A 19,536-nucleotide genomic window follows, 5' to 3' on the forward strand; every position below is an offset into this window, starting at 1 on the left:
GTGACACAGCAGGAGGAAATGGAAGAGCTTAGGTGATGGTGCAAGATTTCCCTCTAACACAGTGGTCCTCAACCTCCCTAATCCTGCAACCTTTTAATACAGTTCCTGATGTTGTGGTGACACCTAACCATAAAATTATTTCATTGCTACTTCATAACTATAATTTTACTACTGTTATGAATTATAATGTAAATATCTGATATGCTGGGTATCTGATATGGACTTTCAAAGGGGTTAAGAAACACTGCTCTAATGCATGTGTTAATTATTGTGATGTGCTTTGTAGGCAGTAGTTTGGTTTGGTTTTTCAGCTGGGGTTTTATATGCTCTTTTCACATTTATTTTCAAGCAAAATATTTCTGATTTATCTCATGATATTTTCCTTGACACAATAGCTGATTTATTGCCTAAAGTTTAACATTACCTGTCATCTTTTAGTTTTTTATTCCTATATTATTTATTTAAAGGTGTGTGTGTGTGTGTGTGTGTGTGTGTGTGTGTGTGTGTGTGTCCAGGTATCAGAGGGCCAGAAAAGCACACTGGATCCCAGGAGCTGGAGTAATGACAGCTGTGACCTGGCCAGCATGAATGTTGAGAATCTGTAATTGGGAATCCTGACTGTTAACTTGAGTACATTTGTAATCAACTAAAACTCATGCCTTTAACCCCAGCACTCAGGAGGCAGGGCAGGTGGATCTCTGTGGGTTCAAGGTCAGCCTGGTCTACAAAGTGAGTCCAATACAGCCAGGGCTATTACACAAAGAAACTCTGTCTTGAAAAACAAAAATAAAACGAAAAAAGAGAAGAGAAAAGAAAGGACTGCCAGGACCCCTGAGGAAGGATCTTGATAATATACCTAAGAGTTTTACTATTATATTTTTTTCTCTCATTCTTCCCAGAGGGAATAATGGGCTATTGTAAGGGTAATGATACACTGGGAGAAAGAAAAAACTCAGACTTTCCTGGGTCTATGAATGGGTTTTTAATTGATATTAAATCTAATAGAACCTGAGAAGCACTAGGCCCTCTGGTTATAGTAGGAGATTATGAGAGTCAGGGGATTAGTACAGTCCAGTGGGTCCCAGAACTCATTCTGTGATTTTCCTTCCAAATCCAGAGTGTATAGTTAGGGTTTATATACTTAAAAGTTGGCAGAATTCTTACATGGTTCCCTGACCTGGAGAGTAAAGACTTTATGGTTGAGAAGCCCATGGAAAGTAATGAACCAAAACTGTCATTGCATCTCTAGAGGAATGGGAGGTGCTTCCTACCACATCTCCCTTTAAGTCTATCTGGACTGTGTAGAAAACAAATGGTTCGTGCAGAATGACAGTTTTCTATTGAACAGTCATTCAAGTAGTGAATCCAATTGCAGTTCCTGTACCAGATATTGTGTCCCTACTTAATCAGATCAACACATCTGGTTGGTGGGTATATAGCTATTGATCTTGGTTCATAAGGACCACCGGAAGCAATTTGCTCTTAGTTGGCAAGCCCAGCAGTCTATCTTTACAGTTGCACTTCAAGAGTATATTTAACTCTGCAGCCCGTGTCATAACCTGGTTTGAAGGGATTTGATCATTGGTCTCTTTGAAATAATATCACACCCATCTACTATAATGAGGACATTATGGTCATTGGACCAAGTGAGCAGGAAATAGCAACCACTTTGGACTTGATAATGCATATGTGCATCAGAGGATGGGAAATGAATCCATCCAAAATTCAAAGGCCTTTGACCACATTCAGATTTGTAGGATTCCAGTGATGTAGGACATGTCTTCCAAGTTATAGCACCTGGCCTCTCCCACCAAGGAAGAAGAACAGGGTTAGTGTTCCTGTTTGTAGTCTAGAAACAGCACATTCCTCTCTTGAGTGAGTTACTCCAGCCCATGTACCAAGTGACTCAGAAAGCTGCTAGCTTTGAACCGGGCCTCTATAGGACAAGGTTCTTCACCATGTCCAGACTGCTGTGTAGGCTGTTTTACCATTCGGACCATATGATCCAGCAGACTTAATGCTACTTGAGATGTCAGTAGCAGATTGGAATGTTATCTGGAATCTTAGTCAGGCCCTTAGATGAGAATCACAGAAGGGACTTAGGGGATTTTGGAGCAATGACCTGTCATATGCAGACAACTGTCCTCCTTTTGAGAGACAGCTCTTGGTCGGCTATTATATCTTAATGGAAAATAAACATTTGACAGTGGCTTACCAGGTTACCATGTGACCTGAGCATTTCATCCTGATGTGGATGTTATTAGGCTCATCAAGCCATAAGACATAGGACATGTATAGCAGCAATCCATAGGGTCAGATTTACTGTTTGCAGGCACTGCTCAGAAGTGTACTGCTACAGCATTACAACCCCTTTCTAGAACACAAGTTCAAGTAGTACCTCTGGTTGTACATTTTGTTTGGAAATAGAAATGGCCTGATGTGCAGTTGTTCACTGATTGGTGGAGTGTACTCAGTGAATTGGCTGGATGGTCAGGGACTTGGAAAGCGCACAATGATGAAAAAAATGTTGAGAAAGATTATCTGGTAAAGTCTGTGGACAGATCTGTCCAAATGGGCAAAGAATATAAAGACGTTTGTGCCCGGTAAAGGCTTATGACCCATTTGGGAGACAGTCTGCCCCTTTTCCCAGCCACCCCTGTCATTGGCTGGTTGGCCCAGGAATACAGTGGCTATAGTGGCAGAGGTGGATGGACTGAATGAACTTCGAAACATGGACTTCCACTCACCAGTGCTGACCTGGCTGCAGCTGCTGCTGATTGCCAGATCTGGCAACTGCAGAGATCAACCCTGAGCCCCTGATATAGGACCATTCCCCAAAGTGACCAGTCAGCAGCCTGGTGACAAGGTTTCTACATTGGGCCCTTGCTTTTGTGGAACTTTTCACTAGAAAAATTACTTACTCTGTTTATTGATTTGTCTTTTTTGGGTGCAATTTTTCTGCCCAAAGTACTACGTATTGGCTTACAGAAGCCTTAGTACTTCACAGAGCATTACCTCTGAACAGGGGTCTTACTCAGCCAAAGGAGGGCAACAGCAGGCCGAAGTTCATGGAACTCACTGGTCTCACCATGTTCCGCATCATGAAGCAGGTGGCAAGTTAGAACCATGGAATGGCCCGTTTGAAGAAAGTTAGTGTCAACTAAGTGACAGCAGCCTAGAGAACTGGCCTAGGATTCTTCACAAACTGAATCATAGCATAAAAAATATGTGCAGGTTCAACCTACATTCATAATGTAATACAGTTTCTCCCATAGCCAGGATCAAGGGGCATGCAAGGGAATAGTCCACTCACAGTCACCCCTCATAACCCACCAGGAAGATGTTCGCTTTCTGTTCTCATCACCTTCAGTTGTGCTGGCCTAGAAGTTTGGATCTAATAACAGGAAGTCCTTCTGCCAGGAGACACAACAAACGTCATTGAACTGGAAGTTCAAACTTCACCATGGCTACTTTGGGCTTCTGATGTCCTTAAGCCAACAGACTAAGAAAGGAATAACAGTGTTAGGTAGAGTGGTTGGTGACCCAGACTCCCAGAAGAAATTGGATTGCTTGTCTACATTGGAGATAAGGAAGATTGTGTCTGGAGTACAGAAGGTCCTTTAAAGGCATCTCTTGGTGTTACTGTGTTCTGTGATTATAAGTTCAATGGGAAACTACAAGAACCCCATCTAGCCAGGATGACAAACGGTTCATACCCTTTTGGGTCACTCCTCCAGGAAAAGAGCAAGACCTGCTGATGTGCTTGTTGAGAGTAGAGAAAATATAGAATGGGTAGTAGAAGATTATTACCAACCAAGGCCATGTGACTAGTTGTAGAAATGACTTAAAGTCTCTGTTGTGTTGTATTAAGAGTGTGTTTGTGCATAGATATATACATATTAAGCAGATATCTGTCTTTTTTTCTTCTATGTCCTTATATAATGTGACATTAGTTGAGATAACATCAGTGATTATCATATTTAGGATATTGAAGAATGGTACTCAAGGGATTTTGACACTTATTCCAAATATATAATGTGTTTGCCATTGTACATGGGATGGTTATGTCATGTTAGGCATAATCATAAACTGATTATTATTTTCATTTGGAAATTAAAGATAACATAGGAGATATGATAGTGTGTCATATTGACAAAGGATGGACTTGAGATGCCTAAATTTGATTATTAAGTTGCATCTGGAATCAACTAAAACCCAAGCAGCTGGCCCCATTTATTTTTCTTGCTTGGATTGTTTGAAGTGGGAAGACCCAACCTAAATTTGAATCATTTAAGATCTGAAGATCTATCCTAAATCTGAGCCACGCCTTTTTGGGGGAAGCTCTTTGCTTTTGTCTGCTTTCCCTCATGCTTGCTGGCAAGTTTCTCTATCCTGCTGCTGTAGCATTCCTTGAGGATATTTGAGCCTACTTCTTTAGAATTCCAACTTATACTGAAGACCACTAAGACATCCCACTGTGCAGACTGAACTTTCATCAGGAGACACTCAGTTTTCTTAGTGTGTTACATTTGCTTTCATTGATAATCCCAAAAGTCTTCAAGTTTTTGCTTTCCGCCACAGAAATATTTAATGTATCTCAGGTTTTATTACATTCATTGACAGTAACCATTTCTGTGATTTTTCTATCATTTTTAATACTTTCCTCTTTTTACCTTTTTTTTTCATCTGTTTGAAAATTTTCTTTCCCATTTCCTTTTAGTTGCATTTACTGTCTGTGGATTCACGTTTTCAAATGTCTTTTTATTTTGACCTCATTAATAGAGGTCATGTTTAGGCAGCCATGTTGGGGACATTTTAGGGGTATAGTTTCTGGTATTATCAGGAGCTACAATCTCACAGCAAACACTGCATTCTTCTGGCTCTTACAGTCTTTCTGTCCCTTCTCCCCTGTGTTCCCCGAGCCTGAGATGCAGAGTTTGTTTTGTAGTTGTGTTAGTTAAGACTGGGATCCACAACTTTTCATTTTGATTGGTTGTGGTTGTTTGTATTGCTATCTGTAGCAGAGTGTTTTGATGAGTGAGGACTACACTGATCTGTGGGTGTAAGGAGAGATGTTTGACAGTTGTCATATGCTATAGACATATTCATATCATTATAGCATTTCTGAGCCTTATTTTTTAACTACCTTTTTTTTTTGCTATATCTTGTAGCCGTTTCTCCTTTTACACATGCCAACTATGTTCATTTCACAGTAGTTATTAAAAATGATTTTACAAGTCATTGGTAGAGGTTTAATTAGATTAAAAAATCCTTTAAAATAGAATACTTTTGCTTTTATTTATGTGTTTCTACTTTATTTCTTAATTGGTCATAAGTTCTCTTGTTTTGTAGCTTTGGTTGAAGAAGTGTATTTTGCACAGCGAGAACGTGATGAAGCTGTTATGTGCAGACTGCAGTCAGCCCTTGAGGAGAGAGATGAAGCAGTTGCACGTGTGAAGCACATGGAAATGTCACTAAAAATGTGGGTATACGTTTAAAATTGTGTGTGATATCAGGGACGTTATAAAGTGTATAGATTTATGTGGTGGCTATGTAGTCACATGTGTTACTGATCCTTGTCATTACATAAAGACAATTCAAATCCCTATGATAGTTTTCTTTTTTTATTCTCTTTTTTATTATTAATTTATTGAGATTACATCTCAATTGTTTTTTTTGTTTTGTTTTGTTTTTTGTTTTTTTTCCATTCTTTAATTTTATTAATTTATTCATATTACATCTCGATTGTTAGCCCTTCCCCTGTTTCCTCCCATTCTTCCCTCCCTCCCATTTCTCTCCTTCTCCCCTCCCCTATGTCTGTGATTGAGGGAGACCTCCTCCCCCTATATATGCTCTTAGAATATCAAGTCTCTTCTTGGTAACTTGCTATCCTTCCTCTGAGTGCCACCAGGTCTCCCAATCCAGGGGACATGGTCAGAAAAGGGGCACCAGAGTTCGTGTGAGAGTCAGATCTCACTCTCCACTCAACGGTGGAGAATATCCTGTTCGTTGGCTAGGTCTTAGTAGGGGTTCGAACCTTACTGCCTATATTCTCCTTGGCTGGTGCCTTAGTTTGAGGAGGACCCCAGGATCTAGATCTGCCTGTCATAAAGTTCTTCTTGTAGGTTTCCAGGACCCTGTGGGTCCTACTATTTCCCCTTTCTTCCATGCTACTCTGGCCTAAAGTCTCAATCGGATGTCCTCTCCTCTGACCCACTTTCTTGGTAAGTAAAGATTTTCATGGTACGTATCCCTTGGACTAGTGTTTTGATATAAGTGAGTATATACCGTTTAACTCTTTTTACTTCTAGGTGAACTCACTCATTATGATAATTTCTAGATCAATCCATTTGTCCACAAATTTTGGGAATTCCTCATTTTTAATAGCTGAGTAGTATTCCATCATGTAAATATACCACAGTTTCTTAGTCCATTCTTCTACTGAGGGACACTTAGGCTGTTTCCATGTTCTGGCTATTATGTATAAAGCAGCTATGAACATGGTTGAGCATATGTCACTGTTGTGTGGTAGGGCATTTTCTGGGTATATTCCAAGGAGTGGGATAGCTGGGTCTTGAGGAAGCCCTATTCCCATTTTTCTGAGAAAGCGCCAGATAGCTTTCCAAAGTGGTTGTACTAGTTTGCATTCCCACCAACAATGAAGGAGTGTTCCTCTCTCTCCACATCCTCGCCAACATGTGGTGTCATTTGAGTTTTTGATCTTAGCCATTCTGTACATCTCAATTGTTATCCCATCACTTGTATCCTCCCGTTCCTCCCTCCCTCCCGCTTTCACCCTCCTCCCCTCCCCTAGGTCTATGACCAAGGAGGACCTCCTCCCCCACTATATGATCATAGACTATCAAGCCTCATCTTGGTAGCCTGTTTATTCTTTCTCTGAGTGCCACCAGGCTTCCCCACCAAGAGGAAGGTAGTTTTCTAAAGTTTAGGCATCCTCTGGTTTTTCTGACAGGAGTGATAATCAAATTTTTAGAACCAGTTTTGTCAGTCTGGTTACTTCTTTAGAGTTCTGTTGTCAGTGTTCTTTCTCAACCTTCTCATGTGACTTTTCTCACATCTTCCCCTTGGTTTCAAGTTTTTTATTTGTTTGATTGTTTTTTAATATTTGTGCACCATGCTTAGGGGTGGGAACTCATGTCTGCTTCCCCTCTAAGCACTGGGACCCTGTTTGTATTGAGCCTGTGGATTCTGCAAAGTCTCTGTGAGTTCATATGTGTGTTAGTTTTGTCATGTCTGCCCACCATTAGCAGTATTTTAAGTGTTAATGATAAAATACAACTGAATGTAAGAGGCTGCATTTTTGCTAACTTGCTTGAGTCTGTTAGGTAAATAAGACTATATTTAGGAATTCTAGAAGTACTTTTAAATTTTAATGTCTAATACAATTTCTTATTTTAAAACATTTATAAAAATTTATTAATTTATTTAATTGTATTGAGGTGGGACGGGTGGTGGGCAGTACAGAATAGGTATGGTTAACAATATATATATTGTGGCCGTGATAGTCTTTGGAACTTAAATTTCTCCTCCCAAAGACCCATGTGTTAAAAGATTGGTTTCCATCCTGTGGCTGTATGGAGAGGTGATGAAACCTTTCAGAACTATGATTACCAGAAGGGTAGGTCACGAGGATATTCCACCAAAGGGAATATTGGGACCCCAATCCCTTCCTCTTTCTGCCTTTGCTTCCTTGTTACCACAAGGTCAGCTGTCTCCACCTCTGCATGCTCCTTGTCATGGGCTACCTCTCTGGAGCCCAAAAGCAGCAAGGCCAAAAATAAACCCTAGCCTCTTATAAATTGAATGTCTTGTCTGAAATATTTAATCACACTGTTGGAAAGCTAATAAGAGCCTGAATGGTACACTTTGCCCTTTTAGTTGCTGGTAAATACCCCAAGTATTCATATCTTGGCTATTGTGGATAGCTCCACAGTGAGCAAGGGAATGTAGTTATTTTTGATATATTGATTATATTTTTGTATATATACTCAAACGCAGATAGTTGGATTGTTTAGTAGTTCTATTTTTTTTTTTTTGATTCTTCACTACTATTCTGTATAATTGACACATCAGTTTATGTTCCTACCAATAGTATATGAGCTCGTGTTTTGCTGCATTTCCCTTGCAATATTTTCTGTTTTTGATTGGGATAAGCTGTCTCATGGAGGGTCTGTTTATATTCTCTACTAGTAAAGCTTAGCAGTTTTTCATAGATTCATTCACCATTTTAACCATTGAGAAAACCTTATTCGAAACACTGTCTCCTTGTTTATCTGTTTGAATATAAACCCAGTTATCTACAAGGATAAGTGCTTTGTGATGTGTTAGTTTACCTACAATATTAATTTTATTAAACTGTTGTTATTTGCTAGAGGAAGGATCATGTAGAAGTAAGATCAATGACCCTGGTTCCAGTGAATTGTCCTCAAAGCTTAGATTTGTCGCCTCGTAGCTGCTTACCTACGATATGACAAATTACCCAGGGTTTCTGGGACTCGCTTACTTATCCTTCATATAGATAAAATTGGGCCTACATAATACAAGTTGGTACTTGTTACAGAAGTCCGGTTCACAAAAGATAAATATTCTCATTTCATAAGGAAGGATTAGGGGAATGGCAGAGTAGACTGGAAAAAGCAAGACTTATACCCAGTAGTACAAACATTAAATTTTGCAGCTCTGCGTTTGGCACCTGTGGCATATGGTCTCAGGATATGGATTCTGATGGGCTTCAGTTGATCTGTCCTTATGGTTATCTTAGCTACATTACTAAGTGCTATGAAGGAAATGCCTGGCAAACGCAACTTAAAAATGGATGGCTTTATTTGATCTTGCAATTTGATAAGAGGCAGTCTATTATGGTGGCGTAAGTGTGGTAAGAAAGAAAGGCAGATGGTCACGTGACATTGGCAGTGAGCCAATAGAGAAAGTTAAATGCTGATGCCCACCTCACCTTTTTCTTTGTATTCAGCCAGAGGCCTGGGCTCATGAACAGAGTCTGTTTAGGCTGGGTTATGGTCATACCCCTCAGTGGAGCCTGTCTACAAAATGCCTTATGGCATTCACACAGGCTAGTCTTCCAGGAGATGCTAGATCCTGTTAAGGCCACACCCAGTACTAACCACCACAGGTGTCCTACAGTTGGCAACACACATGCCTCTCTGATGGGCTGTTTCCACAGTGCCTGCAGCTTTCTTTTGCAGATTTCCATTCTTCCTGGAATCTTCAGCATTCTGGGTTCTCTGTCATAACTGGATTCACCACATAGGTTCTCATATAAGCCCTTTAGAGGCTTATTGCAAAGATGCAGTGGATTTACACATATCCTAACTTCTCAAGCTTTCTCAGAAGTGTTGATCCAATCCTCTAGGTTGCATGACTTTCCTTAGGAGATGTGGACAAATGTCTGTTCATTCCAGATAGGGGCCTGAGCATAAACCAAAGAAATAGTTCCACCCATCTGCTTCATGCCAATCCATTTTTTGGAGTTAGTTCTGAACATGAGCATAAAAAAAAAAAAAAATGGGTTACTCAAAGAGCTACATAACTACCAAGCCTGCTCCAACGTGAGTAATAACTTATGAAAGCTAGACCCCTAGAGATCTCTGTAAATCTTACTTGTAGTTCAGGTTGTCTGAGAATTTCCTCTCCTTAATAGTCATTACTGCTTCTAAGGTCTTAAGGAGTGGATCTTTGAATTCTTTAAGTCTCATTGACTTCTGAAGTTTTCTGTGCCTCCCTCCAGAAGGGAATATTTCAGTTCTAAGGATATAGCTACACAGTACTTAACCCCATAAGTTGTTCATTCTGAATGTCTCTAAAACAGATTCACTTGGAGGACCCCATGTTCTGTTGCCAGACCACTTTGCCCTCTGATTGATGGGGTGGCTGAACTCTGTACAAAAGTTACCTAGACCTAGGCATGGTGGCGCAGGTTTTAGCCCCAGACTTATAGAAGCAAAGGTAGGTGGATATCTGTGACTTTCAAGACATCTGTTCTATATAGTGAGTTCTAGGCAAGTCATGGCTGTGCAATGAGAACCAAGTTTTCTAGGAAACTCAGTCCAAGAAGGGCACTCCTGAGGCTTTCTTTCTTGACACCATCTTTTCATAAAGCACCTTTCCTATTATCCCAGGGGAAAGTACACAGCATTTAATAACATTGGCTACTTTGTTTCATCTGCTTTTTTCTACCCTTTTCCCCACCACCCTCTGCCCCTGCCCCAGGAACACTCCTTTTCTGGCCAAATTGTGTTTTTCAATTTCTCTACGTTCTGCTCATGACTCTTACAATAAACCTAGCTAAAATTTGACAGTGATGGCTATGCTGTAGGTTGGGTTTTATACTATCTTGATATTTCTTCACCAAATAAGTAGTCCCATATTTTAAAATTTCTGCTCAGGTTGAAATTCTTTACCCATTGGTAACACAATGACATATAGTTCAATTGTCAATAGAGTCCTGTTCTAGCCTAAAATCTCACAAGCCTAGCTTTCACTGAATACATTTTTCCTAGTGATGTGGTCTTTATATTCCTACCAGAATCAACCATTAAATACTACTTAATAGCATTCATCAGTCACTTCAACTTATATCTTCAAACTCTTGCATGTTCCTCCCACAAAGTTATTCCAAAAGCTTAAGAACCTCAAGTTATGTTTATCATATTGACAAAGCCACTTCTCTGCATCAGATTTCTGTATTAGTGACTTTTGTGTTTCTGTGACCAGGATGCTTGATAGAATCAACTTAAGAAATCCAGAGTTTATTTTGGCTCACAGTTCAGTGGGTTTCAGTACACTGATGATAAAAAGAAGGTGTGGTGGGGTGGCTCAGCCCATAGAAGTAGGAGTATTTGGCAGTGCCATTTGCTCTGCTGTAGATCAAGCCACAGAAAGGACAGGAAGCAGGAGATCCAGTACAGTCTCTGAAGTACTGTTCCTAGTGCCCTACTTGAGTCAGGTGGGCCTCCTACAGATTGCAGGGCCACTGCAAACCATCTGGGGAACCAACACTCAAAACATGAGCTGTAGCCGACTTTTTGCTACTTTATTGTGTTTTTTATCTACAACTCTTCTCCACCTTTATTCTACCCTTCCAGTCCCCCAATAGTAGGTAGGAGAGAAAGAAGGTTAAAGGGAAAAGGGGGCATGGATATGGTTAGACTACTTCCTGATGGTTAGGAGCATTGATTTCCTTGGATATGCAATTTCTTCTTGTTGTCTTTTTGTGACAAACCAAAGAAACCAAAACCACCAGCAGTAGTGGGCCTTGCAGCCCTTCTTGGGGCTCTTGCATTTGCATACGCTCTCTAGTGTCCCCAGAATTCCACATATCACACACTTGCAGAAATTATTTGCAACTAGCAAAATCATGCCCCCGCTAGTGCATTACGCAGATCATAGTTAGCTGCTGTGGACAATCCGAAGCAGCCCCATATCTGACATGAAACAAAAACATGCTCCCATAACATTTCTGTGAGAAATCAAAAGTTATCACTACAGTGAGCCTAATGGGAAATAGTTGAGTTTCAAACCATGAGAGTATGTGGTCCATTTTTAGGTAAGTTTTTAGAAGGTGTAAGGTACATGTGTTATTTTTTGTTATTGTTGTTTTTCTATATGCTGGCAGTCATTCTGTCACCAGTGACTGTAAGGCCTATCATTGCATCATGGTTTTTTAAAAATACACTTTTGTGAAACATAATTTTGTTGTATGTATGTGGGTTTTTATAGACTTTGATTGTATTGTTTCATTTATGTGTATATCTATCTTTTTGCCAGTTTTATATAGTCTTAATTTATGACTCTCTTATGCTTTAAAATCATATCACCCATCTACCTCTTCTCTTTTATTACAAAATCATGTAACTATTCTAGTACTTTTGCCTCCAAAAATGTATTTTAAAATCAATTTGTTTTTATCTGCAGAACATTTTTTCTTGATTCAAATGTTTTGATTTGTATCACATATTTTGGATCACAAACTCTTTATCATTTGAGGTCATTGTTCAGCTTCTTCCTATTGGCCTAACTTTCAGAAAAGAAAAAAAGTAACATTGATGGATCAAGGGATAACTTAAGAAATGTGACATTTCATGCCTGGGTTTTTCACTTAGCCTGCAAAGTTGTCAGTCAGAATTTGCATGGTATAGGAAATCAATTGAAACTTGAGCCCAGGAACATTTACTTCAGCAAAATTCTTAACTAATTATCATAACTATGTTATGTTAGACTGTAGTCAGCATTATTATGAGTTTATAGATGGTTAAGATTCTTTTGTATATTTGTAAACCCTATATTAGTGAGGTATAATCTATTGTTTATTGGCTGTATTTTATATAATGTCACCCATTGCTTTGAATCTTTAATTAAACCAGAAATTGTTTTATACATGTTTACAGTAAACTTTATTAACCAAGGATCATTTTTTATATAAAACTGAAAACCTTATATATTTTATATAGTTGTTTTATATTATTTATTTTGATTCTGTCATGTATTGTGGTCACAGAAACACACTGTGATACAGTACATGGTTTATTTGTTGGAGGCCTTAGGTTAATTGAAAACAATTTTATTGTTTCTTACTTCATTTTAGAAAGATGATGATTGATATGGTTCAGGATATTATGTGAGATATATTGACTTGCATTTTATAATGTATTAATAATTAAAAATCTGGTCTCACCTTTTAATACTCTGTGTCAGGGAGAGGTGGTGATTGTGTTATACATACAACCTGTCACCTGCACCTGTGAATAAAGTGCAGTTGCTACAGTCCAGGCACACCCATTTACTTGCCTGTTGTCTACCCATGGTTTAGCACTGCAAAGGCAAGATTTAGCAAGTAAGACTGAGAATATAAACTAACTCCAAAATAATTAGTGTCTGCCTCCTAAAAGAAAAAATTATTTATTCCCATTCTGATTAATTTAATTGAGATAATATTATGTCAGTATCATTTGATGTCTCTGATCCCAAAACCTCATAAGCAACAGATAAATAGAAACAACAGCCTTTTTTCTTTCTAATTTCAGTTAATATTAATTTTCTTTGAACATCTACAAAACCTTAAATCTCAAGCTTTTCTCGGATTAATTTTAATTAATAATAATGATGATAATAATAATAATAATAAACACAATTGAGAACAAAAACCAAATTGGTTGGCTTTGCTCACCTCTACTCATCATGTCAGATCTAGCACACAGGACTCACTAAAAGCAGTTCAATTTATTTACTAGCAAAGTAAGAATAATTACAGATTATTTTATGGCTATTTAAACAAATTATTTCAAGTCTGAGAGATAAGTTCACATACCTGATAACTACTTAGCCTTTGATAAACAATCAATTTTAACTTAAAAATTGTTCATTATTAGCTGTGTGGATTTTAATAATAGAGTAAATTCAGTTATCTCGAATGTTAAAAAATGTGATGAGTTATTAATTTAAAACATTTGAGTTCTTTATTTCCCTCTTTTTAAAGTAACAATTTCTCATATTTCAGTACCCCCAAAACAACTACATATATTCTATAGAAATCCCATATACTTTGTATTCTATTATCTCAGATATACAAATTACTTAAGAAACCTATATTATTATTGTTATCTGGTTTTATATAATTCTTTGAAACTAAAAATGCAACTTAATGCCATACTTATCAAAATCTTTTAAATATTCCTTGAAGTCTGCCAATTAAAATGTATATAATCTATCTATTCACATTTTAATTTTATATTGATAGGAAATTTTTAAATAGTTATAATGATTTTATTTTGGAAACTATAATGATCAGACCTTAGTCTGATTTCACCTGCAAAAGATTGACACTAAGCTATTTCATAGTATGTGGTTCCATTTAAACTTTTTTTTCTTCTTTTTTTATATAATTTTATTATTTATTTATATTACATCTCGATTGTTAGCCCTTCCCCTGTTTCCTCCCATTCTTCCCTCCCTCCCATTTCTCTCCTTCTCCCCTCCCCTATGTCTGTGACTGAGGGAGACCTCCTACCCCTATATATGCTCTTAGAATATCAAGTCTCTTCTTGGTAACTTGCTATCCTTCCTCTGAGTGCCACCAGGTCACCCCATCCAGGGGACATGGACAGAAAAGGGGCACCAGAGTTCGTGTGAGAGTCAGATCTCACTCTCCACTCAACGGTGGAGAATATCCTGTTCATCGGCTAGGTCTTGGTAGGGGTTCAAAGCTTACTGCCCCTAATTCAAACATTTAAACTTTTTAAAGCTAACCGGTAAGTGAAGGTAAATGCTACCAACATTCAAGTACTTTCATTGTGACCATAAGTACAAAAATTCTATTATATTTTTCTGCTATGCTTTTGATATGAGTATAAAACATTTGGTTACTTAGAAATTTTTTCAAACAAGCTTTTATTAAGCAGTGTGTTCGAACATGTAATTTATTTTGGAGAAACTCTATAAAAGACAAGAATATTCATTCTTCTGGAGACGTGAAGTGAAGCAACTACTAGACGCTTGAGCCATTCTTCATATGTAACTAGGGCCACTAGGCCTTAGCTATGGGCGCCAGTATGTCAGAGTATACAAATGTAGCTTTTTCTGCTTATCTGTTTTTCTGTTAAATTTATGTGTTTAGAAAACAGCTACCTTTCCATGATGCTAGTAATTTTTTTTAGCCAATTATGAAATTTGGAACAAATTTGTAGCATATTTACCAATAGTCTTTATTATTATTTTTTTAATATTGTCCTTTTTTGCGGTCAATATTTAATCCCAAAAGAACACATATTAAGAGGGCCTTAGAACACAGGAAACTGATCTGGAAACTTCTTAGTACAACTTAAAAATAATCACAATTATTTATAAATCTCTGTCATTTGCTAATATCCATCACACATTGCCTTAATTATGCTTACTAATATATACATATGTGTTTAAAATCAGTGCATTTATTCAATTTGTTCATATTCACAAGCATTTTAGTAAACATAAATTTTACCAGAAAATGTATTTATGAAGAAAAATTCTCTTTCTCTTTCAATTGAATGATTCCATAATACACGGACATAGAAAAAACAGTCCAATTTTGGTCAGCCTGTATATTTGGTGTGTATATATAGCAGGTACAATAATACATCTTCAGATTTAATTTAGTGTAATTATTTATTGTTGCTTTTGAGGGACTATAGTTAAACTTTGTAAAACGACTGCTTGCTTTATTTTTACATGTGACAGTGTCCAAGAAAAGAAAGGAAATAGTTTCTGTAGGAACTGAAAGAACAGGAATAAATATGACGGGAAAGACTGCTCTATCACTGGGGAACTTTCTTCATCTAAACACATATGAACAATTGATCCTTGTAGTCATATATAGCAGTAAACATTAATAACTTAACAGTCTGAAGTCAGAGCAGAAGATAGAGAGCATTATTGAAAGATGGAGTCGAGCAGGTGCCACTTTAATATGTTCAGTGTCATGGTTGACTCTAAAGACTAGTCGAATGAAATTACTTGAGGTTCTAAAGATTTAAAAAGCGAACTCATTTTGCCGCACTAAAGAAATGCTACTGATCAGGCTTTCTGTGTCCCTTTTTTCTAGGCTAGAAAATATTAACCCTGAAGAAAATGACATGGTAAGCCATTCTCTGAGGAGATTTCTTGATGTCAGTCTTATATCTTAGAGGCTTAAGTTCAATTGAGTGGGTTTCAAGAACTAAGATGTGGGAAAAAGAAGAATTGACACACTAATAATGTACATCTTTGCTGCAATATGAAAATTCAATAACTTCACTCAGTCAATTTACAATTCACATGTGCCTATTAATTAAAACCCTATATTAAATAAAATATATTAAAACCTCATGTCTGACTAACATATAATGGTGTTGGTAGACATTACAGGAATTACTGAACAGAATAAACAATGCAGACACTGGGATAGCTATTCAGAAGAATGGAGCTGTAATTGTGGATAGAATCTACAAGGCCAAGGACTGTAGAAAGAGAATAACTGCAGAAGAGATGAACGCAGTGATAGAAGAGCGGGACGCGGCTGTAGCTCAGGTAACTGCTGGACCCAGAGGAGCCCACAGGTGCCATTTACTTTCTGTTTTAAAGCCCTGAAACAGTGAATTTTGCTCAGATTTCTTTATTTCCCTTTTAGAATGTTTTGCTGTCATAAAGAAATGCATTTCTTGCGACATTTCACACACACACACACACATCATTATATTTTGTTCTTATCTGATCTCTAGTTCACACTAATTTACAGTATATAGTCAATACCATGATATTAGAATATATTAAAATATTTTCATTTTTGGACCACTTTTATGAATATGCATCCTCTTTAAAAATATAATTTAGTGAATAATTTTCTAGTAAAACAAAATGTTTTATAAAATGTCAACTCGCCATAAACTATACTTGGATTTGTTAGTCACTTTTATATTACATTTCTTGTTTGCATTGCTGTTTTGTAAGTGCTAAGAATGTTTTGGGATTTTTATTGTTGTTGTTTTTTGTTTGTTTTTATTCCCAGTGCCTGTGCTGATACATTTTTGGGTCAAAATACGCATTTTCTATTTTGAACATACTGACAGCTTCCTGGTCTAACTCTGCTCTGAGTCCCTCCCTGAGGCTACTGGGAAGGCTGCTCCTCTTCAGGACTTTCGGGTTCTCTATAACAGTCCCTGGGCCTACATGCTGAGTCTTCTTTTGGGTATTTTGGGTTTCGTCCTCCTGTCCTTCACAAACACAAGCTTGAAACTATACACAAGACAATACCGCTCAGTATACACTGCAACTGCAGTTAACACATAGGTGCTGTTACGTTCCTTGCTTGGTCAGCATTTTAAAATCTGCCCCACCATTTCTGTCTTCCCTCTTCTCCTGCCAGGACACCAGCCTCTTATTTCCTCTACCTGACGTGTCCTGTGTACTCGTTATTCCATTTACTTGGTGGTCATATCCTCTTCTCCATTTCAAGCATCTCCATTTGTGGCCTCCAAATTTCTAGCTCAGAAATGAAACTCTGATTCCACCAAGTTTTCAGCTTCCCTAGTACCTGGATCTTGTTGACTTTTTTTTTTTTTTTTTAATCTAAAATCCTTCATGTCTATTTCTCACCTAACTTTCTTGGTTTACCATAATAATCACCAACTTTCATATAACTTCAGTTCTCTCTTCTTTATCAACTAATTTTGCTATTTAATTATCATACATGTGTATAATGTATTCTGGTTACTGTCTTCCTCATCCACTCTTACCTTCCTTCAATCCCTGTTTTCACTGCCCAGATTCACGATTGTGTGTGTGTGCATGTGTGTGTGTGCCTGTGTGTGTGTGTGTCTCTGTGTGTATGTGTAAGAGAGAGAGAGAGAGGAACAGAAACAGAGACAGACAGACGGACAGACAGATTTTGTTTAACCAGGGTTATTTGTGGTCCAGACAAATTGGAACTACGCATTGGAGTCTGGTGCTGGGGTCATAATATTCCCTTCTAATCTGTCAGTATCAGTAGTGCCACAGTGCGGCACAGGGCTCACTGTGTCCCCTTTCCCCATGTGAGACTGTAGAAAAGCCCATTCTCGTTCTAACCAGTGCACTCATGCACAAGTGCTGCAAGTTTCTGATTGGAGCAGCTGTGTTTTACCAAGGAGACTCTTCACAGCTGTTCTCCTTGCTTTCTGACTCTTAAGTTCTTTGTGCTCCCTGTTCCCTGAGCCTCACAGAGATGGCGTACATACCTTGCTTAGGGCTGAGCGCTCACCCACCATGTAATTCTCAGCACCCTGTGCTTTGCAGCCATGTTTCTCAGAAATAGCTCAGTGTTAGCATATTTCCTTTTCTCTTCTTTTGTTTTACTCACCAGGTACAATGAAAGCCTGCTTAATCTCCCTTCATTTTCGCAGCTTGCATGGCAAGGGGAATTCATACAAAATCAAAGACTGAACTGAATTTCATGACCACTGTAAACAAATAGGCTCCTACTGCTTTGCAGTCTTCTTTCCTTTCAGTAGTACCCTGTGGAGGACATTTTAATTCTTCTTCCTTAGATGACCCTCTGAAGTTCATTCAGAAAGGGAACTTTGCATGTTCCTAGCCATTTCATCTTCTCTCAGCCTCTTTGCATTTGACTTGTGTCCTCTACCGTTTCCCAGTACATCAGTGGTTCTCAACCTGTGGGATGTGACGTTTTTGGGAGTTAGATGACGCTTTCACAGGGGTCGCCTAAGACCATCATAAAATACAGATATTTACATTACAGTTCATAACAGTAGCAAAATCACAAATATGAAGTAGCAATGAAATAATTTCATGGCTAGGGCCACCACAACATGAGAAGCTATTGAAGTGACAGAGCATTAAGGAGGTTGAGAAGCACTGCTGTGTGCCTTATTTTACTGTGTGCCTCCATTTAAAGACAACCTCTTTATTTCACGTTTAGTTCATATAACTTCTGTCTTGTTGACAATTACCAATTAACCATGTGTTTTCTAATTCATAAAATGTTTTTCATGAATTCAGTTTCTCTTTCCAAGATGTGATGCTTTCTGTGGTGACTGGAGGTGTGTCTTGTCTGCTTGAATTTCACTCCTGTACTTTGGTGAGATCTCTAAACTGAGAGCTAAGTGGTCATAAGGACTCCATTTCCAAGAGATCCTGTATTCTAATGCCTGTCTCCTCTCATTCTAAGACTTTAAAATACTGTTGTTATAATGAAAGGAAATGCCAGATGTTCTATTTTACGAGTGAAGATTCAGGGGCCAGATACTGGGGTGAAAACTTGCTAGTGCAGAGAAGCAGAGGAACCACCCAGCTGACCTTCCTACTTAGCTCACATCCTAGAAGGAAAAGCCAAAGAGCCTGCTAGCTCACCTGACGGCCCAGGAGGAAAAAGCCAAAATCTAAAAACCAAAGAGCTAAAGAGCTGAAGAGCTAAGGAGATCCTTTTTCTTCTCCACACTTCTTAAATACCCTTCTCTCAAAGTTCCTCTTATCTGCTTAATCCCTGTCAGCTGGTTTCTTGCTCCACCTGTTGACCTAGGGTTAATTTTATTAAATCCTGTGTACAGAAAGCTCTTGCTTTAGTGGTGTGCGAGGGCTGAGCCGCACCATAACCCCCTGTTTACAACACACAGAAAGTTCTTGGGTTGGGTGTATGTTAGTCTTTGAACAACACCAAACAAGAAACAGGTGTGTACAGTTCACAGTCTGGGGGTTCGCAATGGGATGAAACATCCTGCAACAAAACACCATTCCTCTAATGATGTCATGCCGATCCTGCAAATCTGGAGAACTTCTAATATTCAGCCACTCTGCATACCTAGGGTCTGTAAACTCTTAGGGTGGGAAAAGACTAGAAACTTTTTTTTTTTTTTTTTTTGGTGAGTCTTCTTTATTCTCTATGGCCCCTGCGAGTAGGAATGAATTTAAACTGTACATAACTTCATATATTTACTTATTTTATAGTATTTTATCAATTTAAATATATATAGTATGTATAATATAGATAGTTTA

The 19,536-nt window shown here is 38.1% G+C and overlaps 1 protein-coding gene across 2 annotated transcripts in view; it reads left to right on the forward strand.

Annotated features, from left to right (window-relative positions):
• Mipol1 (mirror-image polydactyly 1) overlaps positions 1-19,536 on the forward strand; it is a 264,233-nt gene that overhangs the window by 79,841 nt on the left and 164,856 nt on the right. For both annotated transcript variants that reach the window (XM_051146465.1, XM_051146455.1), the window contains 3 exons: positions 5,353-5,482; positions 15,614-15,647; positions 15,907-16,077. In XM_051146465.1, the coding sequence (XP_051002422.1) occupies positions 5,353-5,482; positions 15,614-15,647; positions 15,907-16,077 (335 nt within the window). The remainder of the gene's footprint in view (positions 1-5,352; positions 5,483-15,613; positions 15,648-15,906; positions 16,078-19,536) is intronic.

This window comes from Acomys russatus, chromosome 1 (assembly GCF_903995435.1).
Source record: "Acomys russatus chromosome 1, mAcoRus1.1, whole genome shotgun sequence".
Taxonomy (NCBI): Eukaryota; Metazoa; Chordata; class Mammalia; order Rodentia; family Muridae; genus Acomys; species Acomys russatus.